This window comes from Vicia villosa, linkage group LG2 (assembly GCF_029867415.1).
Source record: "Vicia villosa cultivar HV-30 ecotype Madison, WI linkage group LG2, Vvil1.0, whole genome shotgun sequence".
NCBI classification, from domain to species: domain Eukaryota; kingdom Viridiplantae; phylum Streptophyta; class Magnoliopsida; order Fabales; family Fabaceae; genus Vicia; species Vicia villosa.
In genome coordinates, this window is record NC_081181.1 from 134,115,855 (window position 1) to 134,136,311 (window position 20,457).

Below are 20,457 nucleotides of genomic sequence, written 5' to 3' on the forward strand. Positions count from 1 at the left end.
TCTTGGATACATCATCTTCTGCTATAAAGATTTGATTGTATCCCGAATATCCATCCAACATGCTCAAATACTCAAAACCTGCGGCCGAGTCTACTAGCATTTCTGCTATAGGCATGGGATACTCGTCTTTCGGAGTAGCTGCATTAAGGTCGCGAAAGTCTATGCATACTCTTAATGAGCCATTCTTTTTAATTACAGGTACTATATTAGCAATCCACTCAACATACCTTGTAGTTCGGATAAATTTGCACCGTAAGAGTCTTTCGACCTCTGCTTTAATCTTCGAGTGAATCTCTGGCGCGAATCTTCTGGGAGTTTGTTTTATTGGCTTCTTCCCTTCTTTTATTGGTAATTTCAATTCGACTAAGTCTCTTTCGAGACCAGACATCTCATCATAATCCCAAGCAAAACAATCTCTATTGTCTTTCAACATTTTGATGACCGTTGCTTTCAATTCTGGTTCTAGTTTCGCGCTGATATATGTTATTCTCTTTTGATCATTGTCTCCAAGATTGACTTCTTCAAGTGGATCTTGGGCCAACATCTTTATATTCGATGCCATCGGGTCTTTTTCAAATCCCAACGGTTCTTCGTCGTATATTGCATCTAACCTTTGACTTGGTTCTTCTCCTATGATCTCTTCAACTGGACCCGTATCTTCAAGGAGTTCGAAACTCGTACGTATTTCCAATTCTGATATTCCTTCTTTGGTTAGGACTGTATCTATCTTTGTATTTGATAGTTCGGCTTCGAGAGTCGTTTTTCTTTTGTTCTCGGCCACATAGGCCGAAATCTTTTCGAAGAACGCAGACTCAGACATGATTAATGTCATCGTCCCAGCCCGTTGGCCGTACTGCTGGATAATTCTCCGATGGTGCTGGATCTGGTGGACCATCCATGATCTCCCTATCCCATTGGAATCCATTTGGGTGTAAAGTCAAATAGTACATTGCATTTTTGTTTGGGGTATACATCTCTTCAGCAGCATGACAAGGGCCTATGTTTGCCAAGTTCCTGTCGAAGTTGTTTTTGTTCACCTGGTTGACCTCAGCCATGTAATAACTCTGATCACCTTCGATATTCTCCACTATGCCATCTTCTCTCCAAATTGTCACCCTCTGATGCATGGTTGAGGGTACAGCCGCTACTCCATGAATCCATTCCCTACCAAGCAAAAGGTTGTAGTTTGCTTTTGCTGGTATAACCATGAACATGGTTGGCCTGGTAACTGAGCCTACTGTCAAATTGACTTGAACAACTCCCAGAGTTTGTCCTATTTTTCCTTCGTAGTTAGATAAAACCATGTTATGTGGCCTTATATCCGTATCGAACATACCAATTCTTTTTAGCATGTATTGAGGCATTAGGTTCACTGCTGCTCCCCCATCAACTAGGACTTTATTTATGCCCACGTTCTCAATCTTAGCCCTGATATAGAGTGCTTCAAATGATTTCGCATACCCTCATCAGGCCTTTCGAAGAAAGCATTCTGTTCTTCTACTGCACCGTTATTCAGCACATAGTAACACACGGGTCTGTGTTTTGCCATTTCTTCGATATCAGCCTCTTCACAGTCTTCTACTTCAGTTTCCTGATTAAACTCGTGAGGGAGTACCGAGACAACATTGCAATTCAAGTTTATAGATGACACTCCATCAGAGTCAAAATCATTTGTCATTCTATCCTCTTCTTTCCAAGAATTTGAACGCATCTTGTCTTCCTCATCCAAGAGTTTTTCTGCTTCGAATAGTCTGCGTTCCACAGGAGGTTTGTTCGACTTTGCCCCCTGGTATGGGACTTGGTTGCTACTAGAGTCTCCAGCTTCTCTTGGCCTGTATTCCTTCTGAGCCTTTTTTATTCTCTGATGCCTTCTCCACTGGGACCGAGACATAGGATTTTTTCCTTTATAATTCTCCAACCGATACACCTCTCGATTTGATCTTTGAAATTGTTTCCTATATGCCATTGCAGTTCTACCACCTTGGTCCCAACTTCGCCATTTGTTGGTTCTTGCATCAGCTTGTACCCACCTATCCCTGGGTGCATTTGCAGGGACTTTGAACGTCACCCTTCGAGTCCTAGGATGTGGGCTATCAGGCCTCTTTGTTGGAGTCCAAATGTCGAAACCGTACAGGTTGGGACGCAACCCCTGAGTTTCTTGACTCATGTAGCAATACACACGTTCGAATGATCGTGCTAGCATTTCGTCATAGACTGCCCCACATCTTGGGCAGAGAGCAACTTCAGTGTTTTCTTTGTGGCATCTGACCAAAAATCCTACCAAGCTTTCCTCCATCTTTGGGTACAGTTGTAGTAGGGGATTTGGCTCTCTTCCTGGGTGTTCCCACCTTTCGCGTCGAACCCTTTCAAAGTTGGCTTCGACCCTTCGATTCAGCATGATCGAACACCTTGGACACATCCATTGCTTACCACCATTTCTCTCGTGGCAATTCCAGAGATATTCTTTGAGGCTTTCAGTTCTTGGAGGAACTTCGATGCCCCCATTTTTCCTCGTCAGCCATGTCTCTAGTTCGCCAAATTCAGACGCTGGTCGTCTGGCGCTAACCATGTTAACCGCTGCTGGAGGAACTTCAGAAATCTGGATCTTCTGGAGTTTCATCCTGAGGTCTTCAGTGGCCTCGCTGTTTTCTTCCTTCGAGGCTTCAGTTATTTCTGCCTTGGAAGATTCTTCAACATCAGTATTGAAGATTATGTCACTATTTAGGCTTTCAGTAGCCTGCTTTCCATTGAACATTGCTTTAGTCTCTGTTGCGAGCGGTAAAGCGGCAAGCAAAAGTAAGTAGGATATTATTCCCGGGTGATATAGTTATATCGTATCGTAGTCCACAGAGATGTGTGCCATTCGATCAATTAATTCGTTCTTGAGTTTGGTTTTATAAATGTATAAGAGAGTAAATGTATCAACAAGAAAACTACTCATTCCTTAATAGAATAGAATTGTCAAGCTGAAATATGATCTAGTTCTCACAAACTTAAACTTATTGACCGAATATACTCAACTTGTAACCTATCAATGTTATCACATGTCAACATTACTACCACAATATTATCTAAGTGACGATCTCTCAACCACCTAAACAACACATGAGATATCTGAACTTCCCGTAGATGCCGATCTCTCAGACAAACACGACCACTCAGAAGCATTAAGCACTGACACTAAGTGATTATCAACCTAATCCATCTCTGCAATTAAGTTAATAGAAAATTATCCTAGATAAGCATTAGAGTCCTACGTCTCCATAGCGACTCAAACACAATAGCAACAAAGCAAAAATCCAAGATAATAATCCACAAAGATATGAAAGCAAGCTTTATACAACATAATGATCAACAAATATACATGAGTTCAAAGGAGATACATACAAACAACCCAACAATGGAAATTACAAAGAGAAGAGAGAAAGAGAAAGCAAACATGTCTTGGTTTGTCAACACCAATTGATGAAGAATACACTCCCAATCCACCAATTGCAAGATCCAATGTTGTTATCTACTCCTAATCTAACAAGAAATGAGGTGATGGAGTTGAGAGAACCCTAAAATTGGCCTCCCAAAACCATAACCCTAAAAATGAAATGAAATGAAACTATATACACAATTTTGTCTCGCAGCGCTCGCCCGGCGAGCCAATTGCTCCGCCCGGCGAGACCTTTATTCCTGGCCACACAGCCTCTGCCACGTCATTAAGTGGCAAAAATATCTACTTTCGCCCGGCGAACGAATTGTTCCGCCCGGCGACTCCTTCTTCTTCCGCCCGGCGAACGAGAGGCGGCCCAAGGCAGAAACTTTGCAATTATTTTCCTCACTCGCCCGGCGAGCTAAATGCTCCGCCGGGTGAATCACACCAGCCTGCACTTTTTATTTCTTCAAATGTTTCTTCCTTTATTGATCCAAAATTGCATCTTTGAAGCTTTATTACTCAATGCTCCATACATGCTCAAATACCTACAAAATGGATGAAAAACTATTAGTCGGTACATAAATGAATCAAAAACTCGATTAAATGCAAAAGCTACATATTGTATGTAATATACACTAAAACTAGTCTAAATTGAGGAAAAAGAGAAAATAAGTGCCGCAAAACTATACACAAAATAACTACAATTTGGCACTTATCAAACTCTCCCCAACTTAAACTTGTTTGTCCTCAAACAAGAAACAAACAAAAACTCACTCAAAAGAAAGTTTGTCCTCAAACAAGACTAAACAACTCGAAATGACAAAAACGATCAATCAAAGAATCACGAAACGACAAGTTTTGAAAAACAGAAACAAATGTATGGCTCAAATGAAAAACGGTACACACAAAGTATACTACTTACCACTACTACGATGATAACATAAAATCATGAAACCAATGCTAAATACAAAATTTATGCCAAACATTCTAAAACAATGCAAGTTCACATATGAATCACACCTAGCAAAAAGAATCATCGGTAGATGAAAAACACAAAATGAAGAATTTTCACTCATCCAACAATCTTGCAAACAATAGACAAAATTATGCATTCATCTCAAAAAATTCACATTGACACATGAAAACATAAATCACAAGGGCTTTTCAAGGTTGTAATGTGGTCGGGAAAACAAAAAGGGGTGATTCCTAAAGCTAATTGAAACAAAAAACTTGCCTAATTCTAAGGGAGATATAACTTCCACAAAGTTTCAAACAATACAATTTCAATCCACTTCTTCTTTCACACCAAGTGTTACACCAAACACGCCACTTATTAACACAATTTATTCCAGACTCTTTTTGTCTTACTATTTTTTAAAGCTTTTCCTCTTTTTTTTTTCTTTTTCTTTTTCTTTCTTTTTTTTTTTCTTTTCTTTTTCTTTTTCCTCAACACATACTCAACTAACCAAATAAGCACATAATCAATGCTCTCCCCAACTTGAATTCAACCACATCATAATATGAATACTCCCTACTTTCTAAGGCAAGGTAAAAACTCAAACAACAACGAAAGGTTGAGGGTTCAAGAAAAAAACAACAATCAAAATCCACCAAAAAGCGAACTAATTCTCAAGTTCAAAAACGAAATGGATAATGACAAAAAGCTCAAAGGGGTTAACAAAAGATCACACACTCACAAGGTGAAATGAATATATGGCTAAGGTAGTTGTGCTCAAAATCAAACAAAATGCCTTGATCATTTTCATGCTTTCACAAAGTCAATACAAACAAAAGATTAAACATAATAACATCTAGTTAAAACAAGAATTGTGGTCTCCCGCTTATGTAAACAATGGAAAGCTTCCTCACAAAAAGGTTGGGAACTAAAGTGATTCACAAAGGAACAAGTATACAAAAGAATGAATGGCATAAAAGTTGTAAAAAGCCTAAGTATCATGAATATGCTACAATCTAGAAAGTGATAAACACATACCTCGAACGTGTACAAAATGTTAAACTCTATCATTACCATACATCCGCAAGTCGCAACGATCAAACTTGACAATTCACCAATTGCGACCTCAAGCTATCGAGCCAAACTTTGAACACAAACAATCAAAAACTAAAGAAAAATTATAAACAATTTAAAACCGTTGGGATGCCTCCCAACAAGCGCTTGTTTTACGTCGTTAGCTCGACGCCTTTATTGAGCTTAGTTAGTAACTTCCTCCATCATGCCATGGTGATGATTCACCGCGCAACCTAAAGAAAGTGTCCTAACAAAGACTCAAACACACGTTACAAAACAAGAATATTTACAACAATAAGTACAAAACACAAACGATAAGAAAAACAAAACGTTTGGTGAAATTAGTTAAACAAGTTGAAAAGTGAAGATATGACATTTAAGAACTATCCGAGTTCAACTTGTTTAATAAGTCCACCAAACTAAATTAAAACAAGTATAATTATACAAAGTATATAAATTCACAAATGTATGATGTTTATAACTCAAAAACAAAGAAACAATCGCAATGCAAAACACATCCCCGGCAACGGCGCCATTTTGTTGCGAGCGGTAAAGCGGCAAGCAAAAGTAAGTAGGATATTATTCCCGGGTGATATAGTTATATCGTATCGTAGTCCACAGAGATGTGTGCCATTCGATCAATTAATTCGTTCTTGAGTTTGGTTTTATAAATGTATAAGAGAGTAAATGTATCAACAAGAAAACTACTCATTCCTTAATAGAATAGAATTGTCAAGCTGAAATATGATCTAGTTCTCACAAACTTAAACTTATTGACCGAATATACTCAACTTGTAACCTATCAATGTTATCACATGTCAACATTACTACCACAATATTATCTAAGTGACGATCTCTCAACCACCTAAACAACACATGAGATATCTGAACTTCCCGTAGATGCCGATCTCTCAGACAAACACGACCACTCAGAAGCATTAAGCACTGACACTAAGTGATTATCAACCTAATCCATCTCTGCAATTAAGTTAATAGAAAATTATCCTAGATAAGCATTAGAGTCCTACGTCTCCATAGCGACTCAAACACAATAGCAACAAAGCAAAAATCCAAGATAATAATCCACAAAGATATGAAAGCAAGCTTTATACAACATAATGATCAACAAATATACATGAGTTCAAAGGAGATACATACAAACAACCCAACAATGGAAATTACAAAGAGAAGAGAGAAAGAGAAAGCAAACATGTCTTGGTTTGTCAACACCAATTGATGAAGAATACACTCCCAATCCACCAATTGCAAGATCCAATGTTGTTATCTACTCCTAATCTAACAAGAAATGAGGTGATGGAGTTGAGAGAACCCTAAAATTGGCCTCCCAAAACCATAACCCTAAAAATGAAATGAAATGAAACTATATACACAATTTTGTCTCGCAGCGCTCGCCCGGCGAGCCAATTGCTCCGCCCGGCGAGACCTTTATTCCTGGCCACACAGCCTCTGCCACGTCATTAAGTGGCAAAAATATCTACTTTCGCCCGGCGAACGAATTGTTCCGCCCGGCGACTCCTTCTTCTTCCGCCCGGCGAACGAGAGGCGGCCCAAGGCAGAAACTTTGCAATTATTTTCCTCACTCGCCCGGCGAGCTAAATGCTCCGCCGGGCGAATCACACCAGCCTGCACTTTTTATTTCTTCAAATGTTTCTTCCTTTATTGATCCAAAATTGCATCTTTGAAGCTTTATTACTCAATGCTCCATACATGCTCAAATACCTACAAAATGGATGAAAAACTATTAGTCGGTACATAAATGAATCAAAAACTCGATTAAATGCAAAAGCTACATATTGTATGTAATATACACTAAAACTAGTCTAAATTGAGGAAAAAGAGAAAATAAGTGCCGCAAAACTATACACAAAATAACTACAATTTGGCACTTATCAGTCTCCACAACTTCGACTTCAGAAACCTCCACCATGTTGATATCTTCTACCTCGCAGAGGCTAGCGTCAGCAATGTTTAGGGGATTGGTATCGACCCTCATATGACTCTTGGTCTTGTCAGCAAACTTCAACCTTCCATCATTGAGAGCATTTTGAATTAGATCCCTGAAAAGAAAACATTAAGAAGTTTTATGGCCTAAAAACCCATGATATTTACAAAAACCTCTTTTCTTCCGTTGTTCCAACGGAGGAATTTTTGAATTTGGAGGTAGTATCATTTGGCCATCTTTTACCAATAAATCAAATATTTCATCACACTTGGTAATGTCGAATGTATAAGTTTTCTTAGGGAACCTATCATTCTTATCCTTTTCTACTGGATTTTTTCCATTGGCAGGATTTAGCAGTTTGCAAGCATAAGGTGGCGCTTCTTTCAATTCAGCCAAGTCTATTTCGACTTCTTCAGGGCTATATGAGTCATCGAAAGACTCATTCTCAGCATCCTTGGCTTCAACGTATGCCACTCTTTCTTTCTTATAACTTTTATTTGCCCTAGCTTTTTCTGCCTTCAGGCGTTCGACTTGTCGAACCCTATCTGCTAATTGGGCCATGTCCCTAAGGTATTGGGTATCTAGTTTCTTTCTTATTGAATAATCTAGACCACCTGCAGCCATTTCAACAAGTTCATGCTCTGGGACTGTTGTAAAACACCTTGATTTCAACAGACGGAACCTATTTAAATAATCATCAATTGTTTCTGTGAATTTTCTTTTAACACTGGCCAATTCTTTCAAACTTATCTTAGTTTGGCCCATGTAGAATTGCTCATGGAAAAGTCTTTCCAAGTATGCCCATGCATCTATCGAATTTGGTGGAAAAGTAGTAAACCAAATGAAGGCATTTTTTGTCAGTGAACTAGGGAAATATTTGATCCTTAAATCCTCGTTTCCCGCTAAGTCTCCTGCTTCCGTCAAATATCTAGCAATATGTTCCACCGTTGACTCGTTCGTTTCGCCTGAAAATTTTGTAAATTTGGGTACCTTAGTGCCCCTAGGCAATTCTGTTTGCATGATATAATCTGATATAGGGGATGTATAGTTTGGACGTCTAAGTCCAGTACTAAGGCCATTATTGGCCATTACCCTTTCTATCATGGCAGTTAAGTTATTTTCTGTAGCCAGATTTTCTCTTCTGACTCTTTGAACAATCTCATCTGGTTGTTCGTTCCTACCCACAATCCTTAATCTGGGTTGCTCCTCCTCCGTTTCTTGTTGGACGGGGACAGTTCTTTGATTTGAAGCTTCTAAGTTAATTATTGGAGTTCCTTTGAACACCTCCGTTCTTCGTGAGGGGCCTACATCCCTAGTAGCCGTCCTAGATGATGGAACTATGTCTTGTACACGTTCCAAAATGGGCCTCTCTTCTTGATTCGAAGGCTGTTTGTCTTTCCTTTTAGGTGGCGTTACTCCCATGAATTCTGCCATTCGATTCATCTGAGATGATATCTTTTGAAAAGTCTCCATGTTTTCTTTATTCGTAGTAGTAACATTTGCCATTAGTGGGCTTAAAACTGAAGTCAATTCTCTGGCCAAAACCCCTACCATATCATGGTTGCTTGCATCCATTTCTTGTCGAAATGCTGCTTGGTTATTTGTGGTAAAGTGAGGCATCTGGGTAGAGAAACCAGTGTTATGTGCGCTTCGGCCCACTGAACTAACATTTGGTGAAAATGTCGCATTGTTAGTTGGGGCATATATATGTCCTGCCCCTCGTACGCCTGTTCCATATGGGTATGGCATTCCGTATGGATTATTTGGTCTCCATTCGAAAGCGGAGTTCGTGCCTTGACCAAATAAATTATTTGCAGCATTTGTCGAGGCAAACAATACGTCCTCTGCGCTTGTGGATGAGGGTGCGGTTGTCGACACTGAAACTGGAACAGTCCCTGAGGGTGCTGTATTATTTTCAGGCATAGTCTGGGAATTATCTGCAGGTCTCGATCCATTTGGACCCGTTGCATCTCGTGTTTCTTGAGTAGAAGTCGAATTTGCCGCTCCTGACCCTGAACCGTGTGGGGGATCTTGATTACCCCCTGCACTGGTCGTAACGACTATTTTCCTGTTGTACCTTCGTTTGGGAATCGGTTGTGCACTGTTCTTTAATTTACCGTTCCTAAGGTTCATACAAGATCTTGATATTGTCTAGACAAAAATAAAGCAATTGATTAAAACAATCTGCTTGACACTGTCCCACCGGGCGTGCCAATTTGTTTACGGTGATTTCCGGTAAACAACCGCTAGTCTTCCAAACTATAATAAATATGATTTGGTTACTTGCAGGATCGACTAGATTGATCCTAGGACACATAGTCAAGAAGATTGTTATCAATGTTTGTTCGAACCATACTCATTATTTGTCTTCTTCAATAAGTGTTGTTCAATTAACAGAACAAATAGTCTTGACAATCACTTTGTTATATATAAATGTGACTTCAACGAAGTGATATGACATAAAAAATTAAAAGGACAATCGAAACGTAAAGAATTTTAAACTGCAGAAATATAAAAGACTTTGAAAGTAAATAGCATGAAAGTAATTCGAAAGTAAATGACGTTAAAGTAAAGATGCAGAAACGTAAATGGCAAGAAGTAAACAAAATGCAGTAATTCTGAAAGATAAAGACAAAAAGATAATACACATGTATTAAAATGGTGGTGTCATACGTACATTTTCTCAGCGAACTCTTTCTCTTAACGCTTGATACTTGAGTAAATATGTGAGTGATTTGTACAAAATGAACACACAGAATCCTAACACTAAGACTCCTATTTATACTAGTTTCGACCTTAACGGTCCTATACTAATCTGCTGCCACGTTTCTCATCAGAACTTCCAGCGAAGCCATCTGTTGTTGAACGGTTACGAAACCGTCTTCGAATTTCAAATCTTCCCGCCTGAGTCCATCTTCGACGCGTGGCAGTGTATTAAACAAACACTACTAAAAACACGCTAAGTAGTAATACTTGAATACATATTCTATGAATTTTGTCTAAGTCCCGAAGACATATGCTTTCATTGATCTTTCAGCGTTCATTTATCTTCATCAAACTTAGAAGTCTTTATTTTTCGAAGCATGACCATCAGTAGCCATTCTTTTACTTTTTAAGGGATGGCCATCAGTAACCATCTTTCCTTCGATTCTCAACTCCTTCGAAGGATAAACAACATAAAACGAAATCTTCAGCTAACAAAGACAGGTTAATCCATTAACCAATATGGATTAATCCATTAACCGTGTTTCTGTTCAAGCGAAAATTGCATTTTGGTTAATGGATTAACCATTCTAAAAATGAACTAAATGTAATCAATTACCCTTCTTGGTCAAACGATTAACCATGTTATTTTTCATATGGTTTGTGAATGTTTTGGAATGTCTAATTGATCACACTAACCATGTTAATCGATTAACCGCGGTTTCAATTGAAAAATATCAAACCATTGTATCACCTCTTAACCTCTAATGATGATAGAAACTTTTCATACCATTGCATTTGATCGTAAACATTTTTCAAAGTTTATTTCTTAAAAATCAAGAGATGCATGGTTCATTATATATAGAAGTACTTTTCAAATTCAAAATCACCTATTCATGAACAATTTTTTATGTTTCAAGTATCAATAAATAGTTTGATAGAAAAACTTTTTCTGCATAATTTTTGTTAGAAAATAGGTATGATAATCCTGGATAACTTCGAAGAATCGTGTTCGTACACTTTCCGAACAAAGTATTTCGACCCTATTCTTGTCTGGGTTCACGAAATCTTTGTGGGGATAATTCTCGAAGAACAATCTATTATTTTTCTGCCCCTTGGACTCCGACGGGGCGCTACCCCGCACCCCGCCAGGGACTCTGCTCCTTGGACTCCGACGGGGCGCTGCCCCGCATCTCGCCAGGGGCTACGCACCTTGGAACCCCGTTTCAATTATTCGTATTCAATTATACGTTTGGCTCGACGAGCGTGCACTCCGCACTACCCTAACTCGTTTCAAACTTAACGCATAATTGCATCGGCCTATAGTAAATCACATTACTACCAAAATGCATTGATGATACTAAAATCACGAACAATTTTCAAATCATATGTGAAAAGTTTTGAGCATTTAAATGTTTATATTATATTGATTTGTTCATTAAATTAGAAGGTTGAAATTGTCAAGATATCATAAAAGCAACAAGTTATTAAATTATCAAAGCCTGCTTAATACAAATTATCTGTTATCTATAACTATTCACCAAGTGTATGGTGATTCTTTATTTGTAAGAAAATATTGTACTTATTATAGGTTGTTGCAAATAGGAAAGGTTATTTTTCTATTTGTTTGAAAGGTTATTTGAATCGGGATGATTCAAAATCCACCATTAATGCTAATATTTGGATATCAAGGAAGTGGTGTGCTTCTTTGTTGTTGTTGTTAGAAGACTATATGTGAATTCTTTGTGTGAGTCTTGTACAAATATCTAACAATAGTAAAAATGTCTCACGGGATTTGAGGGGTAGATGTACCCTTGGTTGATAAAGGGAACTAGTATACTTCTTTGTATTCATTTACATTTCTACACTTTAATTTTCTATTTTTTATTCATTCATTTGTTCATATTTCCGAAAAATTACAAGAAACAAGAAAAGTACTTAAAATCTCTAAAAATACCATTAAACCTAATTCACCCTCTCTTAGGTTGTGCACTTTATAATTACAATCCATTGGGAAATCGAAGAACACATATATTTTTTCAATTAAGATAGAGACCATGGAAGAATCGGTAGAAAAAATCATCTTCTTTTCTTTGAAGTGGTATCTTGATATACATCTGTTTTTTCTTGCACCTTATATGAATGGATGAAGGACCATATCCTCTTCCTAAACCAATAATGGATAAGGTTTGTTGCCACACCTCCGAGAAGGTATGTTCTTGGTGTTTTGGAGGATTCATATTTTTTATATTGTTGAGATTTGGCTGAAGGAAATACATTTCCTCAACATGTCTTGGCATATTTATCTACTATGTGCGGACGTGTCAATGTTTAATCTTGTTTTTGTTGTTTTTATAGAGCTATAAGGTACCTTTGGTTTTTTTATTTAGGACTTTCGTTTCTTGTTTTATGTGTGTCTGCGCGCGCGTGTGTATATGCGTGCATGCTTGTGTGAGTGCTATTGAAAAAATAAATAGCACGTGTACACTATTTTCTTATGCAAGGACATAAGTTTTTAACGAATCACATATTTACTTTGAGCTGGATTGATATTTATTTTGAGTAGATTATTATCTACATTAAAATCATCCATGAACAAAGAGATAGAGTTTTATGATAATCTTCTCTTAGCGAGGGATTGATTGTGATCACGACCATTCTTGAAAAATATTCGAACCAAGCTTAAACTCCTTAAAAAAAGATCAAGTGTCCAATTTCCACTTAGTTGGAACACTTCTAAGACAAAAGGTGTACAGTTTCCACCCTGACATATGACTAACAAGACAAGAGGTTTCCAACTTCATCCTTTCTAAGAAACCCTTAAGGCAATGTGTTTTTGAACTCCTCGTTACCAATGGAATTTAAAGGTTATAAAAGTCCAATTCCCTACACCATGAGCAATGGAGAATATGGACGGAACTCCAACCACCTCTTATGGAATTAATGTCAAGGAGACACCTTCTTCTAGTTCATAAGACCTAGAGGTCTTTTCTAATACAAGTGGGCGCCTTTCAATTAACCTTGACATGCCACTCAGAGAACTTCCACATTGGTCATACATACTGTTCTCAAAATCTTCTTGAACACAAAACCGTTGATAAGTATACCGTTCTCCAACTAACCAAGGATGAAGAGTGAGAAAAATATGGCAAACCAACAATAATAACAAATGCCTCATTAAGCGTCAGTGTGCAAACATTAATGATATCATATAATAAGAAGCAAATATGTAAAAACAAAATAACTCAATATCATATTTTTAGGAAAAAAAACCTCATCAAAAGTAATGAAGTTACATAATGGCATTTAGCCGATGGATGTGTGGATGCTCACATGCCATCAAAGATTCGGCCCATTCAATTTAGGTTATATAATTTTTTTTATTTAAAATTAATAGGATTTTGTTAAAATATGTAGAAAATATATAAGAATTGATTTTTTGCAGAAAAATTCCTAGGAACAAATATTTCCAGAAAACTAAAATATAACTTAAAATTACGAAGACGTGCCTCTTGATCGGGCTAATCCATTTGCAATTTTTTAAAAATGAGATATGTTAGATATAAAATTGAAAAATGACTTAGTTTAGACTTTAGATATAAGTTTGAAAATGTGAGTTACTTTGTTGAAATTTCCCACATACACCATAAATTTAAGATACGTATAGTTGAAATATTCAAATAGCAAAACTAATGGCATCGAGTCTCTTTCATATATAAAGATGGATAAAATATACAAATTAACATTACACATCAAGCACTGAATGCTATGCTGAAGTCATTTGGCTAGGATTTTACATCCACTATTCTTCATTGGAGTCCAAGTAGGAAAATGGGATTTGAATCATCTTCCACACTTTTTTTTTAAAACCTCTCTATACACATTTCTTTTATGAAAATTTCTTTATCCACCTTCCTATGGGGCTCACCCCCAGCGAAAATCTCTAAATACCCCTGCTTCGGAAATGCATTTCCGAAATAGTTTTTTTAATTTTTTTTTTCAGAATTCAGAAATACACTTCCGAAAACATCAAATGGGGGGTGTGTTCGGAGATGCATTTCCGAAAACACCCATTTTTAGAGATTTCGGAAGTATACTTCCGAAAAATACTTACCCAGAGCAACAAGCATTCCTTTTCCTTTTCGCTAGCAGTAAGCAGATCCAGAAAGGTTGGCCAGCATTTCTCTGCACTTTCTACCTAATTATTAGCTCTTGCACCACTCAAAACAATAGATTCTATATGAAATCTGAAAAAAACTCCATCACAGTTGCATAATAATCACTACAGATTAGAACTATATCTAAAGGGATTAGCTAGAAAACAAAATGTAAAACTAAGATTGTATATTGTTAATCCATCAAATACTCCCAACAACAACAACATCATCATTGTACATTAAACATGTTAGAGGAGAACAACAACAAAAATCAAAGAAGTATGACAAAAGGGCTTTCGGAAGTTTTGTTTTTTTCAACCATGGAAGTTGTTCTGGGTATACATTTTTCGGAAGTATATTTCCGAAATTCCTAAAAATGGGGGTTTTTGGAAATTCATCTCCAAAACACTCCAATTTCATGTTTTCGGAAGTGCATTTCCGAATTCTAGAAAAATTTTGAAAAAAAATTACTTCGGAAATGCATTTTCGAAGTAGGGGTATTTTTGGTTTTTCACCAGGGGTGACCAAGAAAGTAGGGAGGTGTATAAAGAAAGTTTCTTCTTTTATTCTAATCTTTGCTGTTGGAGAGAGATGCATGCATGAACGAATTCAACTCGTTAAAGTAACTAATGGATGGTAAAAGAATTTTTTTCGGTACGAAATAAAATATAAATGAAGAATAAAAGAGTTATTTTATATAAAGAGTATGATTGAGCATTCTTAATACAAGAAAAGGAAAACAAAAATATTTTCTACATGTAAATTGTGAGATTCTAGCACTTTCTCTTAAACCAACTTCTATTGTTAAGCAAATATTTTAGTTTCTATTGCTAGTAAATAAGATTTTGAGGTAGAAAATTAAAGGGAAAAATTAATAGTTTAGTGAATATGTTATAAAAAAAAAAATTCACTATAAATCAAGAGATCCCTTATCACAGTGTAATTGATATAAAAATTGTAAGTTGAACTTGAGTAGAAGTTTAATATAAAGAGGTTGTGGGTTAATCTTGTAATACAAACTCAAGTAAATAGTAGAAGTTTTAAGAAAATACTTTCAAAGTAGACTATATGGTTTGAAGTCGGACCATATAATAAATTCGGGTGCACATTTTTCTAACTCTTCTCTTTTATTTTCTTCTATTTTTTCTTCATCACTTAAATATCTATTTTAACTCTATTCATAAAATTGAGCATGTTAAAATCAATATTTTTGTAAAATGTTTTCAAAAATCATATAAAACAATTCATTGATCCTCTTATGTTTTGAGTCACTTAGTCAACACACAACACCTCATATAAAAGAAAAATCATCAAATGTATATGTATTTGTATCAAAGAAGAAAATGAGAACTCTCTTTCCTAAAAAATTCAAATGACAATAAAAGAGTCATATATTATCTAAGTAGATTTTAGTTGATATTGAAAGTAGATATAATTATATAGAGAGTTTTTCTTAGCTTTGTAATACTCTAAGTTGAAATATTACATCAAATTTTTGAGGTATTTTTGTAACTTCTCATTTTGATATAATAATTATCACTCGTTACTAACAATTATTTTGCGTGTGTATATATATATATATATATATATATATATATATATATATATATATATATATATATATATATATATATATATATATATATATATATATATATATATATATATATATATATATATATATATATATATATATATATATATATATATATATATATATATATATATATATATATATATATAGGGGACGACTCAAGTGAGAACACTTGGTTATTATGAGAAATGAGAACAATGAATCACGACCATTAAATTTGATTTTAATGGACTGGATTGTTTTCTCTTTCTATGATCCTTAGTATTTATTTTAAGTTAACATAGAAAGAGAAATCAATCCAGTCCATTAAAATCAAATTTAATGGTCGTGATTCATTGTTCTCATTTCTCATAATAACCAAGTGTTCTCACTTGAGTCGTCCCCATATATATATATATATATATATATATATATATATATATATATATATATATATATATATATATATATATATATATATATATATCGTATCATATGAGAATGACATTTTTATGTGAAAATATAATAATAAATCTAAACTATTAGATTTTAAAATAAATTGTGGAAATTATTTGTCATTCTTTTCTCTTTTCTCCATCATTTATTTTAAATAGTTATATAACCTAATTGAATGGGCGAAATCTTTGATGGGATGTGAGCATCCGCACATCCATTGGTTAATAAGGGTTCAAATAGACTGCGAACCAAGAACACGCTGAAGACCAAGATTGACACCCAAAAGAGACTTGTGATACCATGTTAAATGTGCTTTAGTCTTATCCCTGCTAGCTCAAAGGGTGAGATTGCTCTCACGTATTTATACATTCAACAGCACGAGAATTTAAGAAATGGGAGACTTTAAACAAATTTCAACAACACAAATACATGTTCATCACCTACTCTCATGCCTAGCGCCGCAGGCCTGATTCAATTGTCTACATTTGAGTCCTTAACTTGACTCTGATACCATGTCAAAAAATTCCGACTTCTTGTCTTTCTTTTAATGACTAAATTAAAATAGGATTTACAAATTACAAATATATACCATTACTATTAGACTAATTGTAAGCATCATAGGAAATAATATCATCCAATAACAGCCTAAACCAAAATACTAGTAAACACATTCACACATGAAACATCACACACTTTCGGTATATATCTATAATTTCTTCTTTGAAATATTCTTTTCCTAGTAAACCCAAACAATGTCTAACACTTATCCTCATGAAATGCAAAGCCTCTTGGTATCTTGGCAGTGCATGGACAAGTAGCAGACAATAAAACAACACTCTTTCAATCAAACTCCCTTGTACATCATGTGTAAACTAAGCACTATCCTTTTGGGACTGTTTTTAATATTCTCATACACTGCATCATCCTGCCACTAGAGCAGAAATTTTGGACTTCAACCAAACTCAAGAGATAAAGACAATTATAGTGGCTCTACCACTCTATAAAAACTAAGTTAACAACTAACAAGTGGTTTTTTTACCTTCTATAAATTGTTTCATCTTACAACTTAGTATCACACACATTTCTAACTAGCTTTGTTACTTCAACAAATAAATCTCCACAAGCTTCAACTGATGGAGTCTGTCTCTAACAAACATGTTTTTGTCTTTATGTTTTTTTGTCTTGTATTTCTTACTCCCCTAGTGTACTCTCAACTTAATTGCAACTTCTATGACAGAACTTGTCCATACTTTGCCAGAATTGTTAGATCAAATATCTTGTCAGCTATAGCCAATGATTCAAGGATCCCTGCATCTCTCTTGCGCCTTCATTTCCATGATTGTTTTGTCAATGTAACTAACCTCTCAAAATTTTAGTCATTATTATATTTTGTTATTCACTAGAAAAAGTTGAATCATCGACGAAATTTATATTATTATCATCATCATCGCGTGTTTAACTTCTTTCGTTTTTGTGTGTTACTAAGGGATGTGATGGATCGGTGCTACTAGATGATACGGATACTCTAAAAGGAGAGAAAAATGCATTTCCTAATCAAAATTCAATAAGAGGATTTGATGTAATAGACAAAATAAAATCTGATTTAGAGAGTGTTTGTCCCTCCACAGTTTCATGTGCTGATATACTTACTCTAGCAGCCAGAGATGCTATATACCTAGTAAGAACTCGCTCTAGCAGCGCAACTTGTTGTCCGTTTACCTTCTATTTATGTATAAACTTTATTATAAATATCGGAATATATCCATTATGATTATTGTATTGTTTGATTATGACTTCAAATTTTTATTTTCAGAGTAAAGGACCATTTTGGGCTGTACCACTCGGTCGTAGAGACGGCACAACAGCGAATGAGAGTGAGGCAAATAACTTGCCATCACCCTTTGATCCTCTTGAAACCCTTACTGCTAAGTTTGTTTCCAAAGGTCTTGAAAAGAAGGACGTAGCAGTGCTCTCAGGTGCACACACATTTGGCTTTGCTCAGTGTTTCTTATTCAAGCCAAGACTCTTCGACTTTGGTGGCTCCGGTAAACCTGATCCATCACTCGATACATCGCTTCTACAAAATCTACAGAAAATATGTCCAAATCAAGCTGATTCTAATACCAACTTGGCTCCGTTGGATCCGGTGACTACAAACACATTTGATAACACTTATTACAAAAATGTTTTGAGCAATACTGGGTTGCTTCAATCAGACCAAGCACTTTTAGGTGACAATTTAACTTCTTCATTGGTTAACAATTATAGCAAGTGGCCTATTCTGTTTTTCAGAGACTTTGCTGTTTCTGTTGAGAAAATGGGTCGTATTGGTGTTCTTACAGGACAGCAGGGTCAAATAAGGACTAACTGTAGGGCTGTTAATTAGATATATGATATGATATGATATGCATTTGTATGAAACTTGGTTTGTCTCAAATAATGATATAAATGTGTGCATTAGTATCTTAAGGTTTGTTATTATCGGTAGTATGGATTAGGGGTGTTCATGGTTCAAGAACTGCACTGAACTGAACTAAATTTATGGTTCAATTCAGTTTTTAAAAACCACTTTAATAAAAAACCAATTAACTGCAAAAGCAGTTTCAATTCAATTTTAAACTGGTTTTGAACCAGTTTGTGTTTATAAACTGGTTTATAATCAATTTCTAATTATAAACTGGTTTAAAACCAGTTTGTAATTAAAAATCAAATTTATTTTATAAATTATTTCTAAATTGTTTTTTTTAATCACTCTACCTCTTTTATATATATATATATATATATATATGAGGAGGGATCAAATTACACCCGAAGAGTTACACCACGAGTTACACTCGTTCAATAACTACATCTCGAATTAATATTTTTTAAATTCAACCGTTGGATTGAAACATAATATCATATAGATCATACCTATAAAGTTTGAGCTTAATCTATAATGATTTACTATATCATCAAGATATCTAAAGATTAACGTCAAAATGAGCTTTCATATAACGTTAATTTTGATGTAATTCAATGACATAGTAAATCATTATAGATTAAGCTCAAACTTTATAGGTATGATCTATATGATATTATGTTTCAATCCAACGGTTGAATTTAAAAAATATTAATTCGAGATGTAGTTATTGAACGAGTGTAACTCGTGGTGTAACTCTTCGGGTGTAATTTGATCCCTCCTCTATATATATATATATATATATATATATATATATATATATATATATATATATATATATATATATATATATATATATATATATATATATATATATATATATATATATATATATGGAATGCATCAAGTAGGAGGATTTTTAAATAAGAGATAAGAGTATTCAATGCTAACCATTGAATTAATCAAGAGAGAGAAATAATAATTATATTAATATTTTATAATTTAATTTCTCTCTCATGATTAAATCAATGATTAGGATTGCATCCTCTTATCTCTTATTTAAAAGTTCCTCCTACTTGATACATCCCCTATATATATATATATATATATATATATATATATATATATATATATATATATATATATATATATATATATATATATATATATATAATATTCTACTGTACCGTACAAATAATTTAACTTCCATTGTGTAACTAAATCTATTGTCAAAGATGTTCCCTTGTGAAATTTAGTAGAGTAATGAAATTAAAATGATGTTCCATATAAATTATTTGAAAGATAGTTACTGTACCGTACAAATTATTTGAACTTCAAGTTCTTTTTTCATTGGTTTCAATAGTGATTCCTTTTACAGTTTTGCAAACAACATCCAGGATATAAACAATAGTTTATGTGTTGGGAAATACCTTTGGATAAATTTCTCTTGCTGAGAACCCACTTTTTTTAACGGGAGGAGATTTCGTTCTTAAATCACATTTATTTATTGTATGTTTTTTTCATGCTGGTGTACAACTACAGGTAACTAAAAGCATTTTTTTTATTTTCCAAAAAAAGTTATTAAAAAAACATTTCTTTTTATTTGCAGAAGAAAAAAATAATTATATTTTTTCTTTTTTATTTTTCAAATAAAAAAATCGGAAAATTTTACATTTTTTTTTAGTTTAGGAAAAAATTTAATTTTCAAAAAAAAAAATCAAATTTAAAAAAGAAAATATGAACTTTTTGAA

General features: G+C 34.7%; 1 protein-coding gene across 1 annotated transcript; it reads left to right on the forward strand.

Moving 5' to 3' along the window:
• Positions 1–17,041: 17,041 nt before the first annotated feature.
• LOC131646855 (peroxidase 10) lies at positions 17,042–18,917 on the forward strand. Its single transcript, XM_058916805.1, has 3 exons — positions 17,042–17,657; positions 17,792–17,983; positions 18,119–18,917. Exons 1-3 carry the CDS (start codon positions 17,439–17,441, stop codon positions 18,689–18,691), a joined length of 984 nt encoding a protein of 327 aa, XP_058772788.1. The 5' UTR covers positions 17,042–17,438; the 3' UTR covers positions 18,692–18,917.
• Positions 18,918–20,457: the final 1,540 nt, after the last annotated feature.

Bases quoted from the DNA above. Each gene is read 5' to 3' on its own strand.
- LOC131646855 (XM_058916805.1), top strand. From the start codon at position 17,439: ATGGAGTCTGTCTCTAACAAACATGTTTTTGTCTTTATGTTTTTTTGT. The intron at 17,658-17,791 runs GTAACTAACCTC...TGTGTTACTAAG, and splicing joins TCCATGATTGTTTTGTCAAT to GGATGTGATGGATCGGTGCT. The intron at 17,984-18,118 runs GTAAGAACTCGC...TTTTATTTTCAG, and splicing joins CCAGAGATGCTATATACCTA to AGTAAAGGACCATTTTGGGC.